Source organism: Hibiscus syriacus, unplaced genomic scaffold, assembly GCF_006381635.1.
Source record: "Hibiscus syriacus cultivar Baekdansim isolate YM2019G1 unplaced genomic scaffold, ASM638163v2 tig00002237_pilon, whole genome shotgun sequence".
NCBI lineage: Eukaryota > Viridiplantae > Streptophyta > Magnoliopsida > Malvales > Malvaceae > Hibiscus > Hibiscus syriacus.
This window is the reverse complement of record NW_024061918.1, coordinates 21,020,232-21,042,500: the sequence shown is the minus strand read 5'-3', so window position 1 is coordinate 21,042,500 and position 22,269 is coordinate 21,020,232. Positions and strand designations below refer to the sequence as shown.

The 22,269-nt window shown below is 34.3% G+C and overlaps 3 protein-coding genes across 3 annotated transcripts in view; 1 reads left to right on the top strand and 2 right to left on the bottom strand.

Moving 5' to 3' along the window:
- LOC120143567 (splicing factor 3B subunit 6-like protein) overlaps positions 1–1,604 on the top strand; it is a 1,626-nt gene extending 22 nt beyond the window's left edge. Inside the window, exon 1 of the mRNA XM_039157879.1 lies at positions 1–1,604. This exon is cut by the window's left edge and continues 22 nt beyond it. Coding sequence (XP_039013810.1) covers positions 82–456 — 375 coding nt within the window. The 5' untranslated portion in view covers positions 1–81 and the 3' untranslated portion in view covers positions 457–1,604.
- On the bottom strand, positions 857–5,620 carry LOC120143560 (protein CLT3, chloroplastic-like). Its single transcript, XM_039157868.1, has 10 exons — positions 5,074–5,620; positions 3,239–3,384; positions 2,947–2,984; positions 2,293–2,408; positions 2,001–2,100; positions 1,868–1,903; positions 1,729–1,779; positions 1,511–1,637; positions 1,269–1,394; positions 857–1,142 (listed from the first exon to the last, which is right to left on the bottom strand). Exons 1-10 carry the CDS (start codon positions 5,499–5,501, stop codon positions 973–975), a joined length of 1,338 nt encoding a protein of 445 aa, XP_039013799.1. The 5' UTR covers positions 5,502–5,620; the 3' UTR covers positions 857–972.
- A 1,484-nt stretch (positions 5,621–7,104) lies between these two features.
- Positions 7,105–7,707, bottom strand: LOC120139949 (protein THYLAKOID ASSEMBLY 8-like, chloroplastic). Its single transcript, XM_039155040.1, has one exon. The coding sequence runs from the start codon at positions 7,672–7,674 to the stop codon at positions 7,129–7,131; it is 546 nt and encodes a 181-aa protein (XP_039010971.1). The 5' UTR covers positions 7,675–7,707; the 3' UTR covers positions 7,105–7,128.
- Between the last annotated feature and the right edge of the window lie 14,562 nt (positions 7,708–22,269).

Sequence of the window (22,269 nt, the reverse complement as noted above, 5' to 3'; positions counted from 1 at the left end):
CCCGCTTATAATACTCCTCTCCGCTTTCCCAATCCTCTCAATTTCATACAGCCTCAGCTTTGGCGTTTCTCTTCTGCCCGAATGGCATCAATTAGTCTCCGCAAGGCGAACACTCGGCTGCCGCCGGAAGTCAACCGGGTGCTCTACGTTCGGAACCTGCCATTCAACATAACGAGCGAGGAGATGTATGATATCTTCGGCAAATACGGAGCTATCCGCCAGATCCGCATCGGGACCAGCAAAGAAACGCGCGGCACCGCATTCGTCGTATATGAAGACATATACGATGCCAAAACGGCAGTGGATCATCTCTCGGGTTTCAACGTGGCCAATAGGTATTTGATCGTCTTGTATTATCAGCAGGCCAAGATGAGCAAGAAGTTCGATCAGAAGAAGAAGGAAGAAGAAATCGCCATGATGCAAGAGAAATACGGCGTTTCTACTAAAGATAAGTGAACTTCTAAATAATATGGGGGTCATCTTCTTTGATTTGGGAGTTTAGGGTTTTATATGAAGTATTCCAATTAAGGGCCTAATAGCAGCTAAATACTATGGCATTTGTTGTTTGAATTGTGTGATTCGCATGCGTTTACGAACTATCTATAGATTTGCCTTGACATGGAATTTTGATTTACAGTATGAGAATTGACTTGGCGTTTTAGAGGCAGTCGGCCACGGCTGCCGACCATCTCAAATTGAGGGGGGGGGGGGACGGTTTTGAAATGAAAAATCACAGGTGTTATCTTCAAAAAAGAAATTACACATCATGTCAGCACCAGCATGAACCTCGATGTGCTGAGGGAAAATTAGTATTGTATTATGTTTTTCTAATGAACTATATGAGCATTGTGTTAAAATCAATACACTTGGATTTCCTATATTTCTCAAACAACTAGAATCGATGTTCTCTCTCCTCTCTCTCTTACCCCATCACTTGCCATACAAATGATACAACAATGGCTTTCTCACATTCTAGTTGGGAGGTGGTGATGGCAAGGCACTGGAAGAACTGGATGGTGACCAAGCATAGATGAGCAACCCGATAACTAGGATGATTGCTCCTGCAACGAAACCAGTTGGAAGCGGTGATGCTACCCCTAGATATGGCAGCGGCAATGTGAAGATATAGACTGCAATGGGTACTGCAACAACAGAATATCATCGATCGATTGGACTTGGAGATATAAACGGTAAGTTGAGCGCAGTTGCTTGCTTGCAACTAAGAAACTGATGGTATATGAAAGGATGACAGAAAAGCAATAACATACCTGAGAAAGTAGATGCCAGTGAGGAGACTACTGCGGAAGATATCTTGAGTAGATGTAGCAATGATATGTTGAAACCGATGTTGACGATAACGAACAGCAAAGGCAGTAGTGGCGCACCATCACATCCTGTGGCGAGCAGAATTTCAAATTAACCGAGTTAATTTGTTCTATCCAAGATACAAATCCACTTGAAATAATTGTTGCCTTTTGCAATGGATAGAAAGATAATAAGTATGCCTTACCGCTTGATAAGGTACCAGCAATGTTCAAGAAACAAGCTGCCCCATCTTTAAGATAGTTTGCTAGCTGACTAAATGGAATGCCACAAAGTTTTGGAAAAAAGGGTAAAAGTATGCCAATGAATAAGGCCTGCAATAGCATGGTACAATGAACATTAACATCTAATCAATAATCATACTAGAAAAAAGAGCCACTAAAAAGCTCAGCACTCGATACTTGCTTGAAATGCAGACCCGAATGAGTTGACAACAAATAGATCTACTGAACCACCCTGCAACAAATTCAAGAAAATAATAATCTTTCACGTTTGGGATTTGACCAACAGGATGCAAAGAGCTTTCCAACAGTAAACATCATACTTTTAATCGCTCAGCGCCATCCAAAAAGATTACTTCCTACAAATGGTTAAAATATCGCTGGTTAAAGTATTGAATTACAATATAACTGAGAAATATAAACAGCTTCTTAGACTTTGACGAAAAAGAAAATAACCTTTAGCACAGTACCAGCTGCTTGCAACAAAAAGGAAATTATCATCATTAAACTCCAAAATATGCCAGCTTCCTTCAATGAATGACCAGTGCTGGATCCACTGCAGAAAATGCAGGCAATAAATATAATTTTCAACGGACGCTAGTTCTTACGAGACTTACAGCAATTAACCTCACTGAAAACTGCAAATTTTTAAGTATTGACAGTTCCAAAAGAAACATTTAGAAACTACACCAGCAAATTGAATAGATGTGTCGATGGAAGATTAGAAGTCGAAACAGTTTCAAGTTACCTTGCTACAGTTATGATTACACCAACAGCTACAAGAAAGCATCCAAGTAAATGATTTACTCTATATCTCCTCCCAAGAAAAATAATGGACAAGAGTATTTGCCACACAAGAAATGTCTGCAGAAGTCATAGACCAAAGTAACTATTCAGTGCTTACGCATAAGAATTTTTAGTTTTACAAACTCTATCAAGCTTGACAGAATCACTCGGATGTAAATTTCTTCTTACTTCGACTTTTACACGTTTGACCAATAACTTTGGACATTTTTATAGCTTTTAGTGCCCTTTTTTTAACAACATTGTTCAGCCTCTCTACATGTCCAAATCCACTAGGATCTTTTTAAGATCTTTCAGTTATCATTTCTCCCAAAATGCATTTGGTTTATCATCTCTCAGAATTGTTCTACTTCACTTCATGTATAAATCTACTTGGTTGTTTTAAAAGATTATTTTAGCTATTATTCACTCAAAAATAGCTTCTGGTTTACCATATCGTCCTCAGTCATTAAGGCATAGATGTAGAATCGGCCTTCAGACCAAGAATCTTTTTCCTTTAGCAATTCATACTTGAAAGCAACATTTGTGGCCCAATACAGGCATTAGTGCGAATGGGAGTTCCATTTGAAGTTAAATATAAGCAGTAAATGTTCCTTACCTGAGAAAAAATTGTAATTGATGCCCCAGATAGAATAGCTGAACAAAGACAAAGAAACATGTATATTAGAATTGAACTGTACCAAAAAAAAAGTTAAATTAAATCCTATTTACTCCCAAAAAATTCATGTTTATTTAAACTTCAATTAAGAAGAAAATAATAAAGAGAACTAGTTTCACACCGAGTGGTTTTATACTGACAAAACAAATTACAAAATCACCATGCAAATTTGTTCTCCTAATATTAGCGTGTGAAGTAGACAATAAAGGAAGAAATATAAGCATAAGCTAACCTCCGGCTGCCATTCCAGTCACAGTAGCAAGAGCCTCCAAAAGGCCAACACCAAGAAATGGAGCTTTTGGCATGGAAAGCATCTCATCTGTGACAATACCAGCATGATACCGAAGATGCATTACAGAAAAATATACAACTACATACCTGTAAAACAACAGATCAAGAGTGAGAAAGGCATTAGCAGGGAATAGATTTCCAGCAAACAAATACAACTCTTTGAGTTAATGGAATCAATTGATTATAAAAAAAATTTCAGCAGCTTCAATATTCATTTAGCGTCCATTTTGAGTAAAATAAGAGAGGTCTTAACAGAACAGAAAAATTAAAGGTAGAGCCAACCAAATCAGGCTCAACAGATGGTATACGCATGCTTTTGTAAACGTTAACATAACTGATCAATACATATCATTTAAAATAGACTAAGAACATGTACTCAAATCAGAGAACTATATATATGTGTGTGTGTTTAATCAAAAATATATATAGATGTGTGTGTGTGCGCGCGTGTGACTGTGTTTCAATAAAATAGACACGTCGTTACCAAATAAATAAATAACATAAGACACGTTTACACAGATTTAACATAGACAGTATCCAAGACAATATTTGAACTTTGATACTAAAATATTAGTGCAAATAGCGACATCATCTTTTCAAAAGATACTTAGAACTACAACTCAGAAGATAAATAAAAAAAATACTATAATTGCCAATGAACTCTTTTTAGTACAAAAGAAATGCCATTACGGCTTGAGGAAGGCTGAAGATACTGGGATTCTGAATCTAAATCCTGGTTGATGTAAGTTGTTAAGAATGCATGGATGCATGAATTAACAGAGCTAAATCTTATATTTATAAATAGACGATATTTGAAAAGTTTTTGATAAAAAAATTAAAAGGTATTTGAATTCAGATATTAAGCATATAGTATACACACCACTAGATTCGCTCAAAACCAAAATAGACGCCGATATAAAAAATGCCAAAAGGGGAAAGGTTTATCCAAGACCACAAACCGAAAGCAAATACGCAAGCTATTCGAGATGGGGGGCAGTGTCTAACGTAAAGGCAAAGGTACCTTGAGCCACCAGGGAACCATAAGTGTAATAAATCCGGGTAATGATTACATATCAGAACATCCCTTTTTTTAATGTAAAAGCCATCTTTTAATGCCCTCCTCTCTTTTATATATGACTAATTAACATACCTTCCTTTTGGGTTTTGTCCAAGGATTTTTTTTTCCATTTTAACCCACCACTCACCAGTTGTAAAGATCAATATGACCTTTATCATTTCTTTTTCAGTATTTTGCTTTTCTAAGTTGATATTCTTTAATAAATTACATGTCATCTTATGAAATATATATATATATATATATTATTTACACGTGATTATAGATTTTCAAGTTTAGAAGGCCTGCTAAAATCAGTAAAAGTACTTTTTTAATTTTTCCCTATGCAAAAGCAGGCTAAATCATGCAACCCCATTCTGTGCTCTAGCTTTACCCATATTCTTTCATATTCTAATGCTAAATTCATCACAGAGCTTAGAAAAGAACATTCTCTAAATCAATTTAAGTAGGTTTAAAAAGCAGGCTCACAGTGCTTTACTTATAAAGCCTTCTAAGTCACCATTGATGGCCACTAATCAAAACATTCTAGATTGTATAATTTAAAGTTTTAAACCACTATTATATTAACGCACCAGGTAAAACAGAATTAATGACGTGGAAACAATAAAAGCAATAAATAATGTTTTCTTTTCATTTTATAATTAAATAAAAGCAAGAAACCAGGAAAAAAACCCAATAATAATGGCAGTTAATTTTGTTACCCGAATGTGGCGAGTTGAGCCAAGAAAAATGGGTAGCGCTTGAGAGGAACCAACGCCAGCTTATAGAGTACCCGATTCCCTACCCCAAACACCACCGTCATCGCCGCTGCTAACACCACCTCCACCGTCCGGTTCTTCTCTCCCTTTTCAACCTCCACTGTTCGATCTTCCACCGAGTAAAAACAACGCCCTGGTCCCGGTCTCACCTTCTCCGCGTTATCTCCGCCCTCCGATCTTCCCTCTGGCCGCACCGCCTGAACTCTCCGAAAATTTCTCGGTCGCAGAGAGATTCCAAATGAGAATTGGATATTATTGTACGAACAACGAGGGAAGAGTGGAATCTCGACCGGATGTCTTGACTTCAGCGGTTGAACCGGAATGTTCATGGCGGTGGGTCCAATCGTTATACGGCGGTAACATGAAGTCATGTCGGCAAATCTACGATTAAATCTTTTTTATGGAATAAACCAAGAAACTAACTTCGAATTGAAAAAAGAAAATATAATGGGATTTCTTAGAAATGGCAGATAATATGAGATTTGTTTGCTGAGACCCGCAACTGAAAGAGAGAAAGAAGGGTGTTTATAATACGACATTCGTTGACGCATAGTAGTCGAGTGAACAAGCTTTCTTGCGAATTAACTCATTTCCTTTTCTCGACTAGTTTTTTCTTTACTCCATTGTATATAATTGGACACCGTGTTTTTATGATTTAATATTAATTTATTGGCATAATTGCGTTAGAACTATTAAATTTTTGGGGAAAAAGTTAATAATTTTTTTTAAAAAAATATATGTAATTAAATTTTTATATTCTAAAATTTCATTAATCCATCATTTTGATCTTTATTGAATATTAAATCTAAAAAAATTATCTAAATATTTTTCTAAAATAATGTTTGATTTACATAACATGAATGCAACTATTAAAGCTTCATTGGCTCATTGAAATAGATTTTTTTAGGAAAGTTAATAAATTAGTTGTTATTATATTAATTTGGTATCTATTATATTTGCAAGCTAAGTAGAGGCTGGGGCTTTACTAAAGTAGGATAAATGTTAAATGTTACCAATATGCATGCTAATGTAGGATAAATATTAAATTTGCAAGTAATCTACATAATGGCATACTTAATCATAACTAACCATTTTGAGTGATTGCTATGAAATTGCGTGCCTCATTCCAATATCCGGCCAGGCCCTACCCGGCGTCACTTTGTATACACATTTATTCTCGGCTCAACGCTGTCGTTTATTTTTGCCTTGTTCTGCATTGTGGTTGATGGTCCTCCCCGGCCCAATTGTGCCATGCCCAACATTTTTTTTACTTCGGGTTGACTCGGTTAAATTTTAAATTAAATAAAAAAATAAATCAATGTCTAATCATTAAATTTAATAATTTTTCAAACTTAATTTTTTTCATTTTTTTATGATATGATACATTGGATTGCGACACATTATCATCCCAAAAAAATAAAAATCAAGCTGAAAATAGTTATCAACCGTAGTGAGGACTACAGGCCGCCATGGCCCCCAACTTTTTGAAAAAATAGAATTTGATCCTTCAAAATTCTTCTAAAAATAATTTGACCCCTATAAATTTGAAAATTTAACATTTAGATTCAAAAAAATTGGATTTTTAGTTAAATCCCCTTTCATGACATTTAGAAGTTTTCATTAAGTCCTTCAAGAAAAAGTTCTCACTCTCAAAGTTATTAAAATTTTTAGTTAAACACCGTTAAAAAAAGATAAATTAAATCAATCAAAATTAAGGTAAAATGGACCCAAACTTTTTAACCAAGTTCCGCCATTGCTGTAACATCCATTTAGATGGCACAGATGCAAGGGGTAAAACTATGACATAAGTTAATGTTGCAATGGATATTGGAAAATTCAGATTTTTAAGCAATTCATTCAGATGTGCATAGTGATGTGTTCTCTATCTCTGGGTAGCCAAGGAGAAGCGAGTAGCCAATATGTTGTCTCTTACCTTCAGTGACGCACTAAGCCTCATAGGGCTAAGTACATCCCATTATTTTAGAAAAGTAGTTAAATTTAGTTTAATGCGAGTCTAATATGCGATACGTTCAAGTTGAGTGCCTTCTTATTTAGTACATCTCTTTGCGACATTTCTACGAACAGAAAGAGTACCTTCATGGATAGGAAAACCTGATATTGCCTTTGCAACTCAGCGAGGACGGATACAAGGTCAGACTTGAGCAAGCGAGAGACGTGAGAGAATATGAAGCGGTCCAGTCGGACCGGGTTAGACTGGAGGCGCTTAAGCTCCTTCGCCGCAATCAATCCCTCTTTGGCCATTTCCTTCTTCCGCCTCCATATCGACAAGCTCGGACTAGAGGAGGCTGCTGCTGAACCCGAAACGTAGAAGAGAACCAGTGAAAGCCTTTGGGTTTCGATCGAAGTATCATGTAAAAGCGACCGAATCGTTGCACAAGTTTTGCCTAGAAAGCTAGAAGTTAAACGCCACCCACATGGATTGAAGAAGCTCGAGGATATGAATATGTAGAGAAATCTGATAGAGTAAATGGCGCAAATATATACTTGCCGGAAAAAGAAAATGGTGCAAATATATGATCGCATGTTTTTAAGGTCTTCACTTAAATACGCGGTAGAGTTGTGTTTTATTCCCTCTACTAGTTTGAGTTTTGGAATTCTATAAAACACCATCTAGAATATTATAAATAATATCATATTTTAGGTTGTGCATAACTTAATAGATTATATTTTTTAATATTTTTAGTTGTAATTTAAAATATTATAAAAATGATATCATTATCGATTGTAATCTAAAATATGTGTAATTGAAAAAAATAAAAAAAAAATATTTTAAATTACACGCAACAAAAAATATTATGATGATTCATAATATTTTAGGTCATATCTTATAGTAACCTTATAATAAATTATAAGGGGTTGTACCGTAGAATTCAATTGAGTTTTGACATTTGAAAATTATTTTCTTTACGTTATTTTTAAGGAAACATATAGATTGCATTAGCCTGAAATAGCCTCAGAAATAAACTATTTTTTAATAAAATAATTTTTTAAGATAACTACTAAAAAGTTATAAAAAATTAATGAGTTATTTGCGGACTTTTCGAGTCGAGTTGTACTTTATTCGATTCAGCTCGTTAAGGTCTCGAGTCGAGTTCAAGTTTGAGTCGAGTCAACTTGAGTTGAGTTCAATGTGTTCAACTTATTAAGCAACCTTAGATTTTCCTAGAGGGTTTAGACCAAACAACTCTATGTGAGTTTTTAGAAAGAAACTTAGATCGGATGGGTCAATCCAAAGATATAAGGCAAGGTTAGTAGTCAAAGGGTTTACTCGAAAGGTTGGTATAGACTTCTTCAACACATACTGTCCTATCACGAAAATCTCAACGATCTATGCCTTGTTTGCGATAGCGTCCATTTATAAGTTGCACGTACATCAGATGGATGTAAAGACTGTATTTTTAAATGGAGATCCATACAAAGAGACCTATATGGAGCAATTATCATGTTTTGTTACACCTCGGAAGAAAAAATGTGTAGACTTAAAAAGTCACTTTATGGACTTTAACAAGCTCTAAACCAGTAGTATGAGAAATTTTATAAAACAATTATGAGTTTTGACTTTATTGTAAATGGAGAGGATGCATGTTGTATTCGAAGATGTTTATGACTGATTGTGTCATCATAAGTCTGTATGTTGATGACATGTTATTTAGTACTAACATTGAATCCATTAACAAAACTAAAAGTTTCTTGTCCACTAAATTTGAGATGATGAACTTAGAAAAGGTTGATACATACACCACACACACAAAAGCTAAGGAAAATGGGCTCACCCAACCACTAAGCCCAATCATAAGAGAACGGGCCAAACTACTCAAAGATAAACTCCAAACTGCATTCCAACCTTTATTAGTAAGTACACGCCCACATGGAGATTGAAGAGTTAAAGGAAGAAAACTCACTCATCATTCATCCCACATCATCTTGGATCATCACAACCCAAGTTACTTCTGGCTCCAATTGTAAGACCCACAAAGATATGCCCAGAAATGAGTTTAAACCTCCTTAATGTAACACCCATCTCTCGTATACCTTTATGTATACGAGCTACAGATGTCACGTCACTTTTAAAATAGTTTCCCCTCTGAAAATCCGTACAATTTTATTTTATTTTATAAACCATTATAATTTACTTATAATTAAAACATGCATTAAACTTAAATAGACAAACAAAAAAAGATGTTCAACATTTCACCGTTTTACAGTAGTTTAATTCAAAAGCTTTTCAGAGCGTTTTTACTAAACCTATTACATGCAAACTAAAATATATCAAAAGTAGACAGGTATGTCATACTATTACTGATGAGGCGATTCTGACTTGATGTCCGATGATCACCTTACTCAGCTAGTATTCAACCTACGCATGAAATAAACACACATTAAGTATTACTTAGTGAGGCATACTTAATCATAAGCAACTTATAAACATAAATGTAAGGTAACAATTATAATATCGAGCAACTCTTTACAATTTATTATAAACCTTATAACTTTGCACCATTAGTGCTAATATGGTAATTTACTCACTTTTTATTCATGTTCAATTATTAGAATGCACAAGTAGTGCCTAGACGGTAATTCATCAACTCATGATGAATTATGTGGGTTGCACACATAGTGCATGTACGATTATTCATCAACTCATGATGAATTCCATGGATTTGCACACATAGTGTCTGTACGGTTATTCATCAACCCATTATGAATTCCGTGGTTTTGCACACATAGTGCCTGTACGGACTCGTGATGAATTTCGTTGTTTTACACACACAGTGTCTGTACAGTTATTCATTAACTCATGATGAATTCTGTGGTTTTGCACACATAATGCCTGTACGGTTATTCATCAACTCATGATGAATTATGTGGTTTTGCACACATAGTTCATGTACGGTTATTCAGCAACTCATGATGAATTTTGTGGTTTTGCACACATAGTGCTTGTACGGTTATTCATCAACTCATGACGAATTTTGTAGTTTTGCACACATAGTGCATGTAGTACACTTAGTACTGATATACCATTGCAATATATGTTTTTAACAAAATTTATTTATAATTCTTAATGAACAGAATAAATGCACTCACCTGACTTTCCTTGCTATGTATCCAAAACGTAAGGCTAATTACTCCAGTAATTTGCCTTTTCCCTTAGTTTTGCTTGTCTTAGGAGCTTGGTTTCGATCTACTCAAGCATCCATTAAAACATGTACCATACCCAATGTTAGTATATTTCCTAACCATTATACTTAAATAATACTCAAAAGGACATATCGTTAACTTCTATAACAATATCAGCCTATTTTTAATATTTCTGGCTCCATAGTATCAATACCCCTACCATGGTATCGATACTACTATACTATGGTACCGATACTCCATTTCGGTACCGATACCATTTTTGCATTCTGTGATCCATGGTATCGATACCATCCTTATAGTATCTATACTCCTCTCTTGGTACCGATACCATTTGAATCGGTATTGATACTACCCAGCAAATTTTACTGATTTTAAGCCTATAGTATCGATATTATTCTATCAGTACTGATATTCATGCCCAGAATTTCTATTTTTCAATTTTATTATCACCCAAATGAGGTTAATTTTTGGTTTGCTTATACCCTATAATCCTATTAAACTCTTCTTTAATTATCCAAACTAATTTGCCTTCATTTTTTTCCTTAAAACATCTAACATCTTCCAATAAAATTCAATTCTAATAATCACACCACTTTTCCTAATGTGTTCTTAATCCTATCCAATGCTTCTAAACTCTCATTTACCTCTTTGATAAGTCAAATCTACTAGTAAACATCCATAAACACTCATATTTTAACATATCACTCAAAAACTCATTTTCTTTAATCTCTATTATCTCATCCATATCTTATTTTTGATCACCTTTAATCCTTCCTTAAGCTTCTAGTATTCTCAATGCTTCAAAACCCAACCAAAAACGAAGAAATAAACTAGTAATTTGAAAACTCACATTTAGCTATGGATGAGGGCTTTTTTTTTCCACATGAAGCAGAATGAAAGAAAGATAGCTTTTTGAATCCCTTACTTTCCCCTTTTCTTTTCTTTAATATACACTAAAGAAAATGAATTTAAAATTCATTCTCCTATAAAAGACTAAAATGCCTTTTTTTCTTATCCTTTGTTACACTTTAGTCTAAACCACTCATCTAAATCATTTCTCATCTTTTATCAATTTATCAAATAGATTCTCACATTTTAAATCTTTTCAATAAAGTCCCTAATTCGATATTTGGGGCATTTCGATTCTCCCCCTTAAGAAACATTTGTCCTCGAATTTAAAGAAGTACCTATCACGGCCGTCTTTCGGGTGGGCCCGGAATTGGGCTTCAACTTGAATAAAATGATAGAGCCGCCATCGATCATTTAAAAATAATATTTAGGTTGATTGGACACCATCTTACCTGATCTGCGTTTTACCATAAATGTGTCGGGTTCGGGATTCGGTTACAGTCAAGGAAATATTATCACCTTTGTACTACCCTTTCGATACCAATTAATTTGTCGATTGTCTTAATTGCAAAAAATTGAAATCTAAATTAAAATTTAAAAAAATCGATTCATATTAATTACCTTTGATTGATTAAAAAATCCCCCAAAAAGTAAAAAATGTTAGATAAAAAATAATAAATAAATATTAAATAAATCAAATGGAAAAAAATAAAAAAAATTAAAAGTAGTAAAATAAACGAAATAAAAAAAGAAACCTACGAAAAGACAAAAAATGTTAGTGAAAATAGAATAATAATTAAATAAAAAATATTAAATCAAATCATAAATGAAAATAAAATAGGGGTTAGATTGACAATAATCAAAGTTAAACATCAAAATTAAATTACAAAGAAATTGATTATGTTACATGGTGCATCAAAGATAGGGGGACCAGAAGAAGAATTTAACCACAGTATTTGACTGGCTATGGAGAAATTTACCCATAATAGTTGAAGGACCATAGGGAGAGTTTACCCAAAGTCCTTTGTCATATGGGCTACCCAAAACTAAATAAATCAGGCTATTAAAACATGGATACCCTTTTGCTTTGTTATTTCTCCCTTTCTTCTCTCTTTTCTGCTTTTGGTCGTACCAGACAAATTACTATTGGTCAAAGTTCAATAGCACTTTGTCACTATCCTTCGAAAAGGCAATCGTTAACACGAATTCGAAACCAGTAAAATACTTGGAATGCTTCGCCGATAATAACTTGGTCCAAGATTCTTTCACCTCATACTCATTCATTATCCATATATCAACAAACTTAAGTTCCCAATAGTCTGCAATCAAACAAAGACAACCTCTCATTGATTTCACTTTCATATCAAAGCTAATATCCAAGCCATCTGGTAACTCCACCACACGATGTTGTTCGATCTCGAGATCGAAAGCGATAATAAAGCTCTCGCTATCGCAATCAGGCCCTTCAGAAACCATTCAATGCAGAGCATTGTTAGCATAAACTCCATATGATTCTCTGTATCTTAGATAAAAAGGAGAAAGTCCTCAATCCTTCTCCAAGAATTGGTATTCAAGTTGTAAACTTTAACTCCAGTACTGAAAGATTTAACATCATCTTTGCCAAACCATTGGATGATTCGAACTAATTGTTATCGATGGCGGCGGGAAGCATCTGGAATTTTCTTATCGAATGATTCCAAAATTCTATTTTTTTTCATCTCCGCTGAGCAAAGCCAGCAAACCATTGCAAGAACCCATTATTCCAGCGTCTGTCTCTTTATCCGATTCGTCGAGTGGGTGTTTGAGTCTTTCGGCTATTTCAAGTGAATCAAAATCGACGGAAAAGATGTGGTCGCGTTGGAGGACGAGAGAGAGATTAGTGTTGGTTTCCAGGGAGTGGGAGAGGTGAGCTTTGATGAAAACCTCCCCTATTGCATGAATCTCAGCTGACCGTGTGGCATTTGACACATTCGAACGCCATTGCCAAGTCTAGGATGAGACCCAACATCGCCCTCCCCCGATCTGCTGCCTCCACACTATTTTTGTTTCTCTTTCCCGAAATGGGTTTTTTTTGTGATGGGTAGTGGAAGGTTGGATGATAGTGGATAATGGTGGATAATGGGTAGGGTAGGTTGGATGATAGTGGGTAGTGGTGGATAGTGGGTAGGGTAGGTAATAATAATAATAATAATAATAATAATAATAATAATAATAATTAATATTTTTTTAAACCCAAACAAAAACGGGTGTCTACAGCTGCCCCTCTTTGCACATTCTTGTGTTAATAAGAATAGGGCAAAGACGAAAAAGGCAACCAGTTTTTCTCTGGACATTTTTTTTAGACTTGATAGTGTTTGATTTGGACGATGACACTGCTCATACGTGATGAAGAGTTTGGGTCATATAAGGATGATAACATTGTTCCTACGTGAAGAGGATGGCTAGTTATCTAAATGATGACATGGCTCCTACGTGATGAGGAGATCTGGTCGAGGGATGACACGGTTCCTACGTGATGAGGACGTCAGGCCTTCATTAGGGATGATAACATGGTTCCTATATGATGAGGACGGCTGGTTATCTAAGGTTGACACGGCTCATACATGATGAGGAGATCTGGTCAGTGGATGACAATGTTTGTTGTGACACTAAGTCGATCCATTGGGCACAATATCATTCTTCGTGAAGTTGAAATCGTGGGTGGCTCATTCGTTGTGAAGTTGAGATTTGAGTTGGATATCCTTCGTTGTGAAGTTGAAATCCAATCTAGAGTTGTATTACTTCACCAAATTGGCTTTGAGTTGGATATCCTTCGTTGTGAAGTTGAAATCCAATCTTGTGCTTCATCAAATCAGCTTTGAGTTAGATATCCTTCGTTGTGAAGTTGAAATTCAAGTATTGTTTCACCAAATCGGCTTTGAGTTGGATATCATTCATTGTGAAGTTGAGATCCAAGTATTGCTTCACCAAATTAGCTTTGAGTTGGATATCATTCGTTGTGAAGTTGAAATCCAATCTTGAGTAAATTGTGTCACTTCGAGTCCAATATCCTTCGCTGCGAAGTTAAAATTGACTCTAGCATGAATCTACAAAATTATACACATATGTGATGCTATGGATGCAATGCTCTTATGTGTGCCTAAAATGTATATGCGAAATATGTAATTTTAGGATTTGAAGAGAAATCTCAATCTTTGGTTGTCAGTCTTGATGACTCTTGATTATGGAATCTTGAATTTCTTATTATTAATCTTGGATTCTTCAACATGCTTAAATCCGATGTACAAAATGTTGATGTATATGTTGATCTGTGAGGGGAATGGTTGCATGAGCACTCTTCATTCTATCCTTGTCTCAGTTTGTCTTCATTTTCACTAGGGTGTACTATTGTAAACCTCAACCTGAGATAATTTTTTTCCTTGCCCCATCAAATTTTTGCCCCAAAAATTTGGCTTCTCTTGCCCCAACTTCAATCTTGAGCTTCGTAGAGATATTCATTGACTTTCAGATACTTCCAGAGAACTTTCCTTGTTTGAAAATGTTGTTCTTCCTTTGAATTTTCAAAATTTTGAAACACATCAAAAGGAATTTTGAAAAATATTTCCTAATCGTAGTCAACCTTGGTCGTCTTCTCGGTTTAAAGACTTCGGCTTGAAAATTCTTCCGAAAAGTAGTTCTTCGATGCTACCATGTGTTTGATATGTCATCAAGCTAAATGGAATCGAACTCAAAAATTTTAATTGACAAATAGCCCTTCTCGCCTTGAGCTATACTGTAAATTTGACTGAGATATAATTCTTTGTTGCTAAATCATAGCCAACCCAAGTCTTCTTCTTGACTTAAAGACCTCGGTTTAAAATTCAACCGGAAGGTAGTTCCTCGATACTACCATACAGTTGATATATCTTCGAGTTGAATGAAATCGAACTTGAAATTCTTGTTGACAAATAGCCCTTCTCGCCTTGAGTTATGTTACGAACAGTTCTTTTAAGTGAAGGATGACTCACCTTAGTGGGTCTAAGCCAAGTGAGACGATCTTTGGATGACTCCCCTTCACAGGAAAGTCATGTGAGAGGTGGTTCCCCTTCACAGGTCTGAACCAAGTGAGATGATCTTTGGATGACTCCCCTTCATGGGAAAGTCATGTGAGATGTTCTTCAGGTGGTTCCCCTTCGCGGTTCTGAACCAAGTGAGATGATATTTGGATGACTCCCCTTCACGAGAAAGTTATGTGAGATGTTCTTCAAGTAACATTGAAATCTAGCTTGAAAACTTTAACTAGAAACTAGTCACTCGCCGTTGAGTTAAGCTAAATTGGATCCGCTCTTAATTGACTCTAGACCTTTCCATAGGTCAAGTGGGTTGAGGTGTAGCTCCTCGCCACTGAGTTAAGTAACCAACATCAATTTTTTTAAAAAAAAAAACTCTTTTGAATCAAGTATCTTTCACCTTGAAGTTGAAACTTGACTCTAAAGCTGTAAAAATTATGTATGCAAAAAATGATAAATATGATGCTCTTAAGTATGTCTAAGATGTATGCAAAATGAATTAGTTCTTGTTTTATCTCTTAGATGGAGCCTCATTCTTTGTCTGCTTGTTCCTGCATGTGGAGGAAATGCCTTCAAAAGATCTGATAATTCGCATCAGGATGTTGAATCCCCAAAGATGCCCCAATATTCGATAATGAATCTCCAGAAATGCCCCAATATTTGATGTTGAATCTTCAAAGATGCCCCCATTGTTCCTCATTTCTTGCTTTAGCATTAGTTCTAAGCATGAGCTTTGTGTCTGAGATCCATATGTCATTTACCAAGATCCACCCTAGAGAGATTGTCTTGTTTGAAAAATGTTTTTCTTTCTCTTTTATTTTTAAAGTTTTGAAAATATCAATTAAAAGAGTTTTGAAAAATGTTTTGTAACATCCACAATATCGGGTTAGTGACTAAATTGAAAAGTTTCAGAATTTGATGACTAAAGTAGAAGAATGAAATAGTTCAATGATTATTGGATATATATGATGAAGGTTATTTAGTAATTATTAAAGGAAATAAAGGGGTAAAATGGTCATTTGATCATTCAAGGAATTATATACACGTGAAAAGGGAGAGAACTCTCCAGAGTGCTCTTCTCCTTTCTTCTTCTTCATACGTGGGAGAGCAAGCCAAAGGTAAGTTTCTTTGTTTATAAATGAATTGTTGATTTTAAGGTTGGGTTTTGATTATTAGATGATAACTAAGCTTAAGGAAAGCTTAAATCATCTTAGAAACAAAGGATGAAGGGGTTAAGAGAGATTAAAGATTTGAAGTTTTTATATGAAATTTTGGAAATGAATTGATAAGTAGAATTTGAAGTTAAATTTGACTTGTCAATAGTTAAATTAAGAGATTTGGAGTGATAGAATTGGATTTAGAACATATAGAAAATTTGGTATGATTCTTGAATTACACATGGAAGATAGGATTTTGAGGTTTAAGATGAAATAAATGAATATAGATTGGTTTAAGTATGTGTACTAGAGTTAAGAATGAAAAAGAGGTTGAAATATGAAGGTTTAAGCTGAAATAAAGGGAATTTCGAGCTCAAAAATATGATTTCTGGGCAAGAGGAATCGGTACCCATTCAAGGGGAACCGATACCCCTTCAAACGAACAAAATTTCCAGAATGTCATGAGGGAATCGATACCCCCATAGTAGGGAACCGATTCCTCCCTAAATGAAAATATAGAATTTGATTCATTAAACCGGTTTAAGTTATTAACATCAAGTTTAAAGTTTAGGCTTCTGATAGTTGTTTTGAAATGATATATTTATGTAGATATTGAGCCTAAACAAGTTCCGGAATAATCAAAGGATTATAATCGAATCAAAGCAAGGCTAAGGTGAGTGCAATTTAAATTGTACTTATGTGATTGATCAAACATTGGCTTGCGATGAGTCAATGATAGAGTTACTATGGTAAGAAATAACTTATATAATGTTATGTGATTACTATGTGTGCATTAGTACATAGAAATGGATGTAGGTTTATATGTTACATGATTTACATGCTTACGTGAAAAATGAAACATATGATATTAGATATATGTTTACAAATACATGTGGTATGTGATAGAAGAGAAGGAACATGTGATTATGAGATCCATGATTACACGTACATGTGATACGTGACTGAAAAGAAAAGATATGTGTTTATAAGAAAAAGAATATGAATAAGTAATGTGAACTGTTATAAATGATAATGCCCATGTTATGATATGAGAGCTAGGGTATAGTTGGCATGCCAAGGGTCGAGGGTTTACCTATGTTCTTCGGACATATGGACTGTTTACCTATGTCTTCGGGACATATGGACTGATTACCTAGGTTCTTCGGAATCTATGGACTGGTCCTTCGGGACATTTATATGAGCTGTAGTGACAGCATAATAGTGCACAACCTCAATGTACTCACATACCTTAAGTTCTCAATAGTGTACATGGGCTAATAAAGAGATTTAATAAGGATATTGAATATGATATGTATATGCGATTTGTTATATGTAATAGATCACATGATTTATGTAATGATGTTAAATTGCAAGGATATATGTACATGTGAGTATATGTTATAGAAATTACATGATGAGTATATGGTAAGTTAAAGGGATTAATGATAGTATTCGCAGATGTATGCTTTTTATTTATAAGAAATGATATATGGTTATATTATATGTTTTATATGCCTCACTAAGTCATCGACTTAGCGTGTGATTGTTTCACACGTAGGTATGGAAAGCGAAAAGAGAAATAAAGAGGAACAAGACAGGTCAGTTACTTCTTACCGAAGATCAGATCAGAAAAGATCTCTTGAATTAGATGTATTCTGTACATTGCAAATAGTTGGCATGTAATTAATGTTTTTGAATTGTATATGCTCTGATCGGTTTTGTCAAAAACATGTAAGCTCTGAATAGTTCTGGAAATATTTTGAATAAGTTACATGTACAAAAGTTTTAAATTACTCACTATTTTATACGAATAAATGTTTGAAAAGTCAATGTGACACTTCAGACTCGTATCCGGGTCGGATACGGGTTGGGGGTGTTACATTTAATGGTATCAGAGCTACGGTTTAGCCGATTCTAGGCTAAAAACGAAGTCGAAAGTGTTTTAAAAAGTGTACATGCCAACACAAAGTGAAAAAAAAATTCTGATATGATAGGGTAAGGAGTGTGCTGTCTTGTTAATAGAGTTAAATTGTTATGTTAAATAAGATAAGTGAATACTGAGAATGAGTTATGAAATATATATATGTTTATATAATATGATAGATGATATGTGAACATATACAAATGACATATGTTATATGATATGAATTGGAGGATCATATGCACACGTGATATGATAGAAGTAATGATATGAGCACATGAATATATGAGAGCTTCCAAAGTGAAGCACAAGGCGATAGACCTGAAGGTAATAGCATTCACCTGCCCTGGCCAGGCAGGGAGAAGAGCGAAAACCTCAGGGAATGCCTGTATAAGATTAGAGAATGATTCATGATGTTGAATGATATTTCGATGTGTTTTAAATTGTATACTTTGTTAACTCATAGAATGAATGTATCGAAATAGTTAAAAGAGTTATAAGCGCCCGATCTCAAGGGTGAATTTGAGGAAGGCTCTGTTGTTACAGACCTTTGGATATGATATGAAGATAATGCTAGAAGATGTTCATTTCTCCATAGTGGAGAAATTAAATTGAGAAGCTTGTTATTATGTGGATAAGATGGAATATGGTGAACGAGTGTCACCATAAGGATGTTAAAAGATCAAGTGACGCGGTTATTGTTTGTAAAAGAGTTTGTATTCTAGATGGAAAGAGTTAGCATTGGCTAACAAGAGTATGTGATGAAAAATGTAATGGAATTATAATATATTGACAGGTTATGATAACCAAATATGAAGAGGATTTGGATACAATTGTATAGTTTGATCATAGTAAGGTGTTGTGGTGAAGAAGATAAAGATTTGTATGTTTGAAGGAAATACAAGTACAATAGATGATAAGAATGAGGTTCTATACAAGTAAAGTTGATTATCAAAGTTATGAAAAGATATAGTTTAGTTATGTTATAAGAAGATTTTGATAATGAAAGGATTAAAAATGATAAGTTCGATATAGAAACACGAAAAGTGTGCAAGGTGATGTGAAAATATTGTTTGACTCCTTAAAGTATATGTTTAATCACAATTGAAGAAGATTTAAAGTTGTGTTTTGGTCAAATGATGACGAAATACAAGTTTGGTATGGTTATAAGGTAATTAGAGAGTTATGAAGAAATAGATGGATTTATGATATAGAGTGATGAGATGGATGTTACTGTCAATGTGATGAGTGACATTATATGGAATTTTAGAAAGGTCAAAGGAAAAATGCATAATCGAATGAGAGAAAAGACAACAATGGATTGGTATTACTGGTTATTGTTTATATGATAAGCAATAGAAGATGAATATATAAACGAAAAAGATAGTTGGAAAACTAAAGGATTGAAAAGTAAGTTTCTGATGATGACAAGAAAGAATAAGTCAGGGAAGCAACATAAGAACATTAGAAGATATGTTCTTATTAAGATGTGTAGTGAAAATTCGAGGACGAATTTTCTTATAAGGAGGGGAGAGTTGTAACATCCACAATATCGGGTTAGTGACTAAATTTGAAAAGTTTCAGAATTTGATAACTAAAGTAGAAGAATGAAATAGTTCAATGATTATTGGATATATATGATGAAGGTTATTTAGTAATTATTAAAGGAAATAAAGGGGTAAAATGGTCATTTGATCATTCAAGGAATTATATACACGTGAAAAGGGAGAGAACTCTCCAGAGTGCTCTTCTCCTTTCTTCTTCTTCATACGTGGGAGAGCAAGCCAAAGGTAAGTTTCTTTGTTTATAAATGAATTGTTGATTTTAAGGTTGGGTTTTGATTATTAGATGATAACTAAGCTTAAGGAAAGCTTAAATCATCTTAAAAACAAAGGATGGAGGGGTTAAGAGAGATTAAAGATTTGAAGTTTTTATATGAAATTTTGGAAAGGAATTGATAAGTAGAATTTGAAGTTAAATTTGACTTGTCAATAGTTAAATTAAGAGATTTGAAGTGATAGAATTGGATTTAGAACATATAGAAAATTTGGTATGATTCTTGAATTACACATGGAAGATAGGATTTTGAGGTTTAAGATGAAATAAATGAATATAGATTGGTTTAAGTATGTGTACTAGAGTTAAGAATGAAAAAGAGGTTGAAATATGAAGGTTTAAGCTGAAATGAAGGGAATTTCGAGCTCAAAAATATGATTTCTGGGCAAGAGGAATCGGTACCCATTCAAGGGGAACCGATACCCCTTCAAACGAACAAAATTTCCAGAATGCCATGAGGGAATCGATACCCCCATAGTAGGGAACCGATTCCCCCCTAAATAAAAATATAGAATTTGATTCATTAAACCGGTTTAAGTTATTAACATCAAGTTTAAAGTTTAGGCTTCTGATAGTTGTTTTGAAATGATATATTTATGTAGATATTGAGCCTAAACAAGTTCCGGAATAATCAAAGGATTATAATCGAATCAAAGCAAGGCTAAGGTGAGTGCAATTTAAATTGTACTTATGTGATTGATCAAACATTGGCTTGCGATGAGTCAATGATAGAGTTACTATGGTAAGAAGTAACGTATATAATGTTATGTGATTACTATGTTTGCATTAGTACATAGAAATGGATGTAGGTTTATATGTTACATGATTTTCATGCTTACGTGAAAAATGCAACATATGATATTAGATATATGTTTACACATACATGTGGTATGTGATAGAAGAGAAGGAACATGTGATTATGAGATCCATGATTACACGTACATGTGATACGTGACTGAAAAGAAAAGATATGTGTTTATAAGAAAAAGAATATGAATAAGTAATGTGAACTGTTATAAATGATAATGCCCATGTTATGTGATATGAGAGCTAGGGGTATAGTTGGCATGCCAAGGGTCGAGGGTTTACCTATGTTCTTCGGGACATATGGACTGTTTACCTATGTTCTTCGGGACATATGGACTGATTACCTAGGTTCTTTGGAATCTATGGACTGGTCCTTCGGGACATTTATATGAGCTGTAGTGACAGCATAATAGTGCACAACCTCAATGTACTCACATACCTTAAGTTCTCAACAGTGTACATGGGCTAATAAACAGATTTAATAAGTATATTGAATATGATATGTATATGCGATTTGTTATATGTAATAGATCACAGGATTTATGTAAGGATGTTAAATTGCAAGGATATATGTACATGTGAGTATATGTTATAGAAATTACATGATGAGTATATGGTAAGTTAAAGGGATTAATGATAGTATTCGCAGATGTATGCTTTTTATTTATAAGAAATGATATATGGTTATATTATATGTTTTATATGCCTCACTAAGTCATCGACTTAGCGTGTGATTGTTTCACACGTAGGTATGGAAAGCGAAAAGAGAAATAAAGAGGAACAAGACAGGTCAGTTACTTCTTACCGAAGATCAGATCAGAAAAGATCTCTTGAATTAGATGTATTCTGTACATTGCAAATAGTTGGCATGTAATTAATGTTTTTGAATTGTATATGCTCTGATCGGTTTTTTCAAAAACATGTAAGCTCTGAATAGTTCTGGAAATATTTTGAATAAGTTACATGTACAAAAGTTTTAAATTACTCACTATTTTATACGAATAAATGTTTGAAAAGTCAATGTGACACTTCAGACTCGTATCCGGGTCGGATACGGGTTGGGGGTGTTACATGTTTAATCAAAAGTTTTGAAAATAATGCCCCTTTCTCGGTTTTACAATTGAGACAAATCATAAAACTAGAGTTCATTGGACATCATAGAATTAATTACATTGTTAATCATTAAATAAATTATAGCTATTTGACTAGTGTCAAGATCAAAGCTATCTTTGGGAAATGGCTAAGTAAGGAAATGATAAAAAAGTCTCAGGTTATTATGTTTGGTCAAAGGTTTGGCATTTTTGTTTATTTGATGTTCACTGGTTTGATGGGGTAGCTTGTATGCTCCTCTACTGGA

Coding starts and splice junctions, on each gene's coding strand:
- LOC120143560 (XM_039157868.1), bottom strand. CDS start 5,501: ATGACTTCATGTTACCGCCGTATAACGATTGGACCCACCGCCATGAAC. Junction 1,780..1,867: donor ATGGCGCTGAGCGATTAAAA/GTATGATGTTTA, acceptor AATTTGTTGCAG/GGTGGTTCAGTAGATCTATT. Junction 1,143..1,268: donor ACTGGCATCTACTTTCTCAG/GTATGTTATTGC, acceptor CTGTTGTTGCAG/TACCCATTGCAGTCTATATC.
- LOC120139949 (XM_039155040.1), bottom strand. CDS start 7,674: ATGCGATCATATATTTGCACCATTTTCTTTTTCCGGCAAGTATATATT.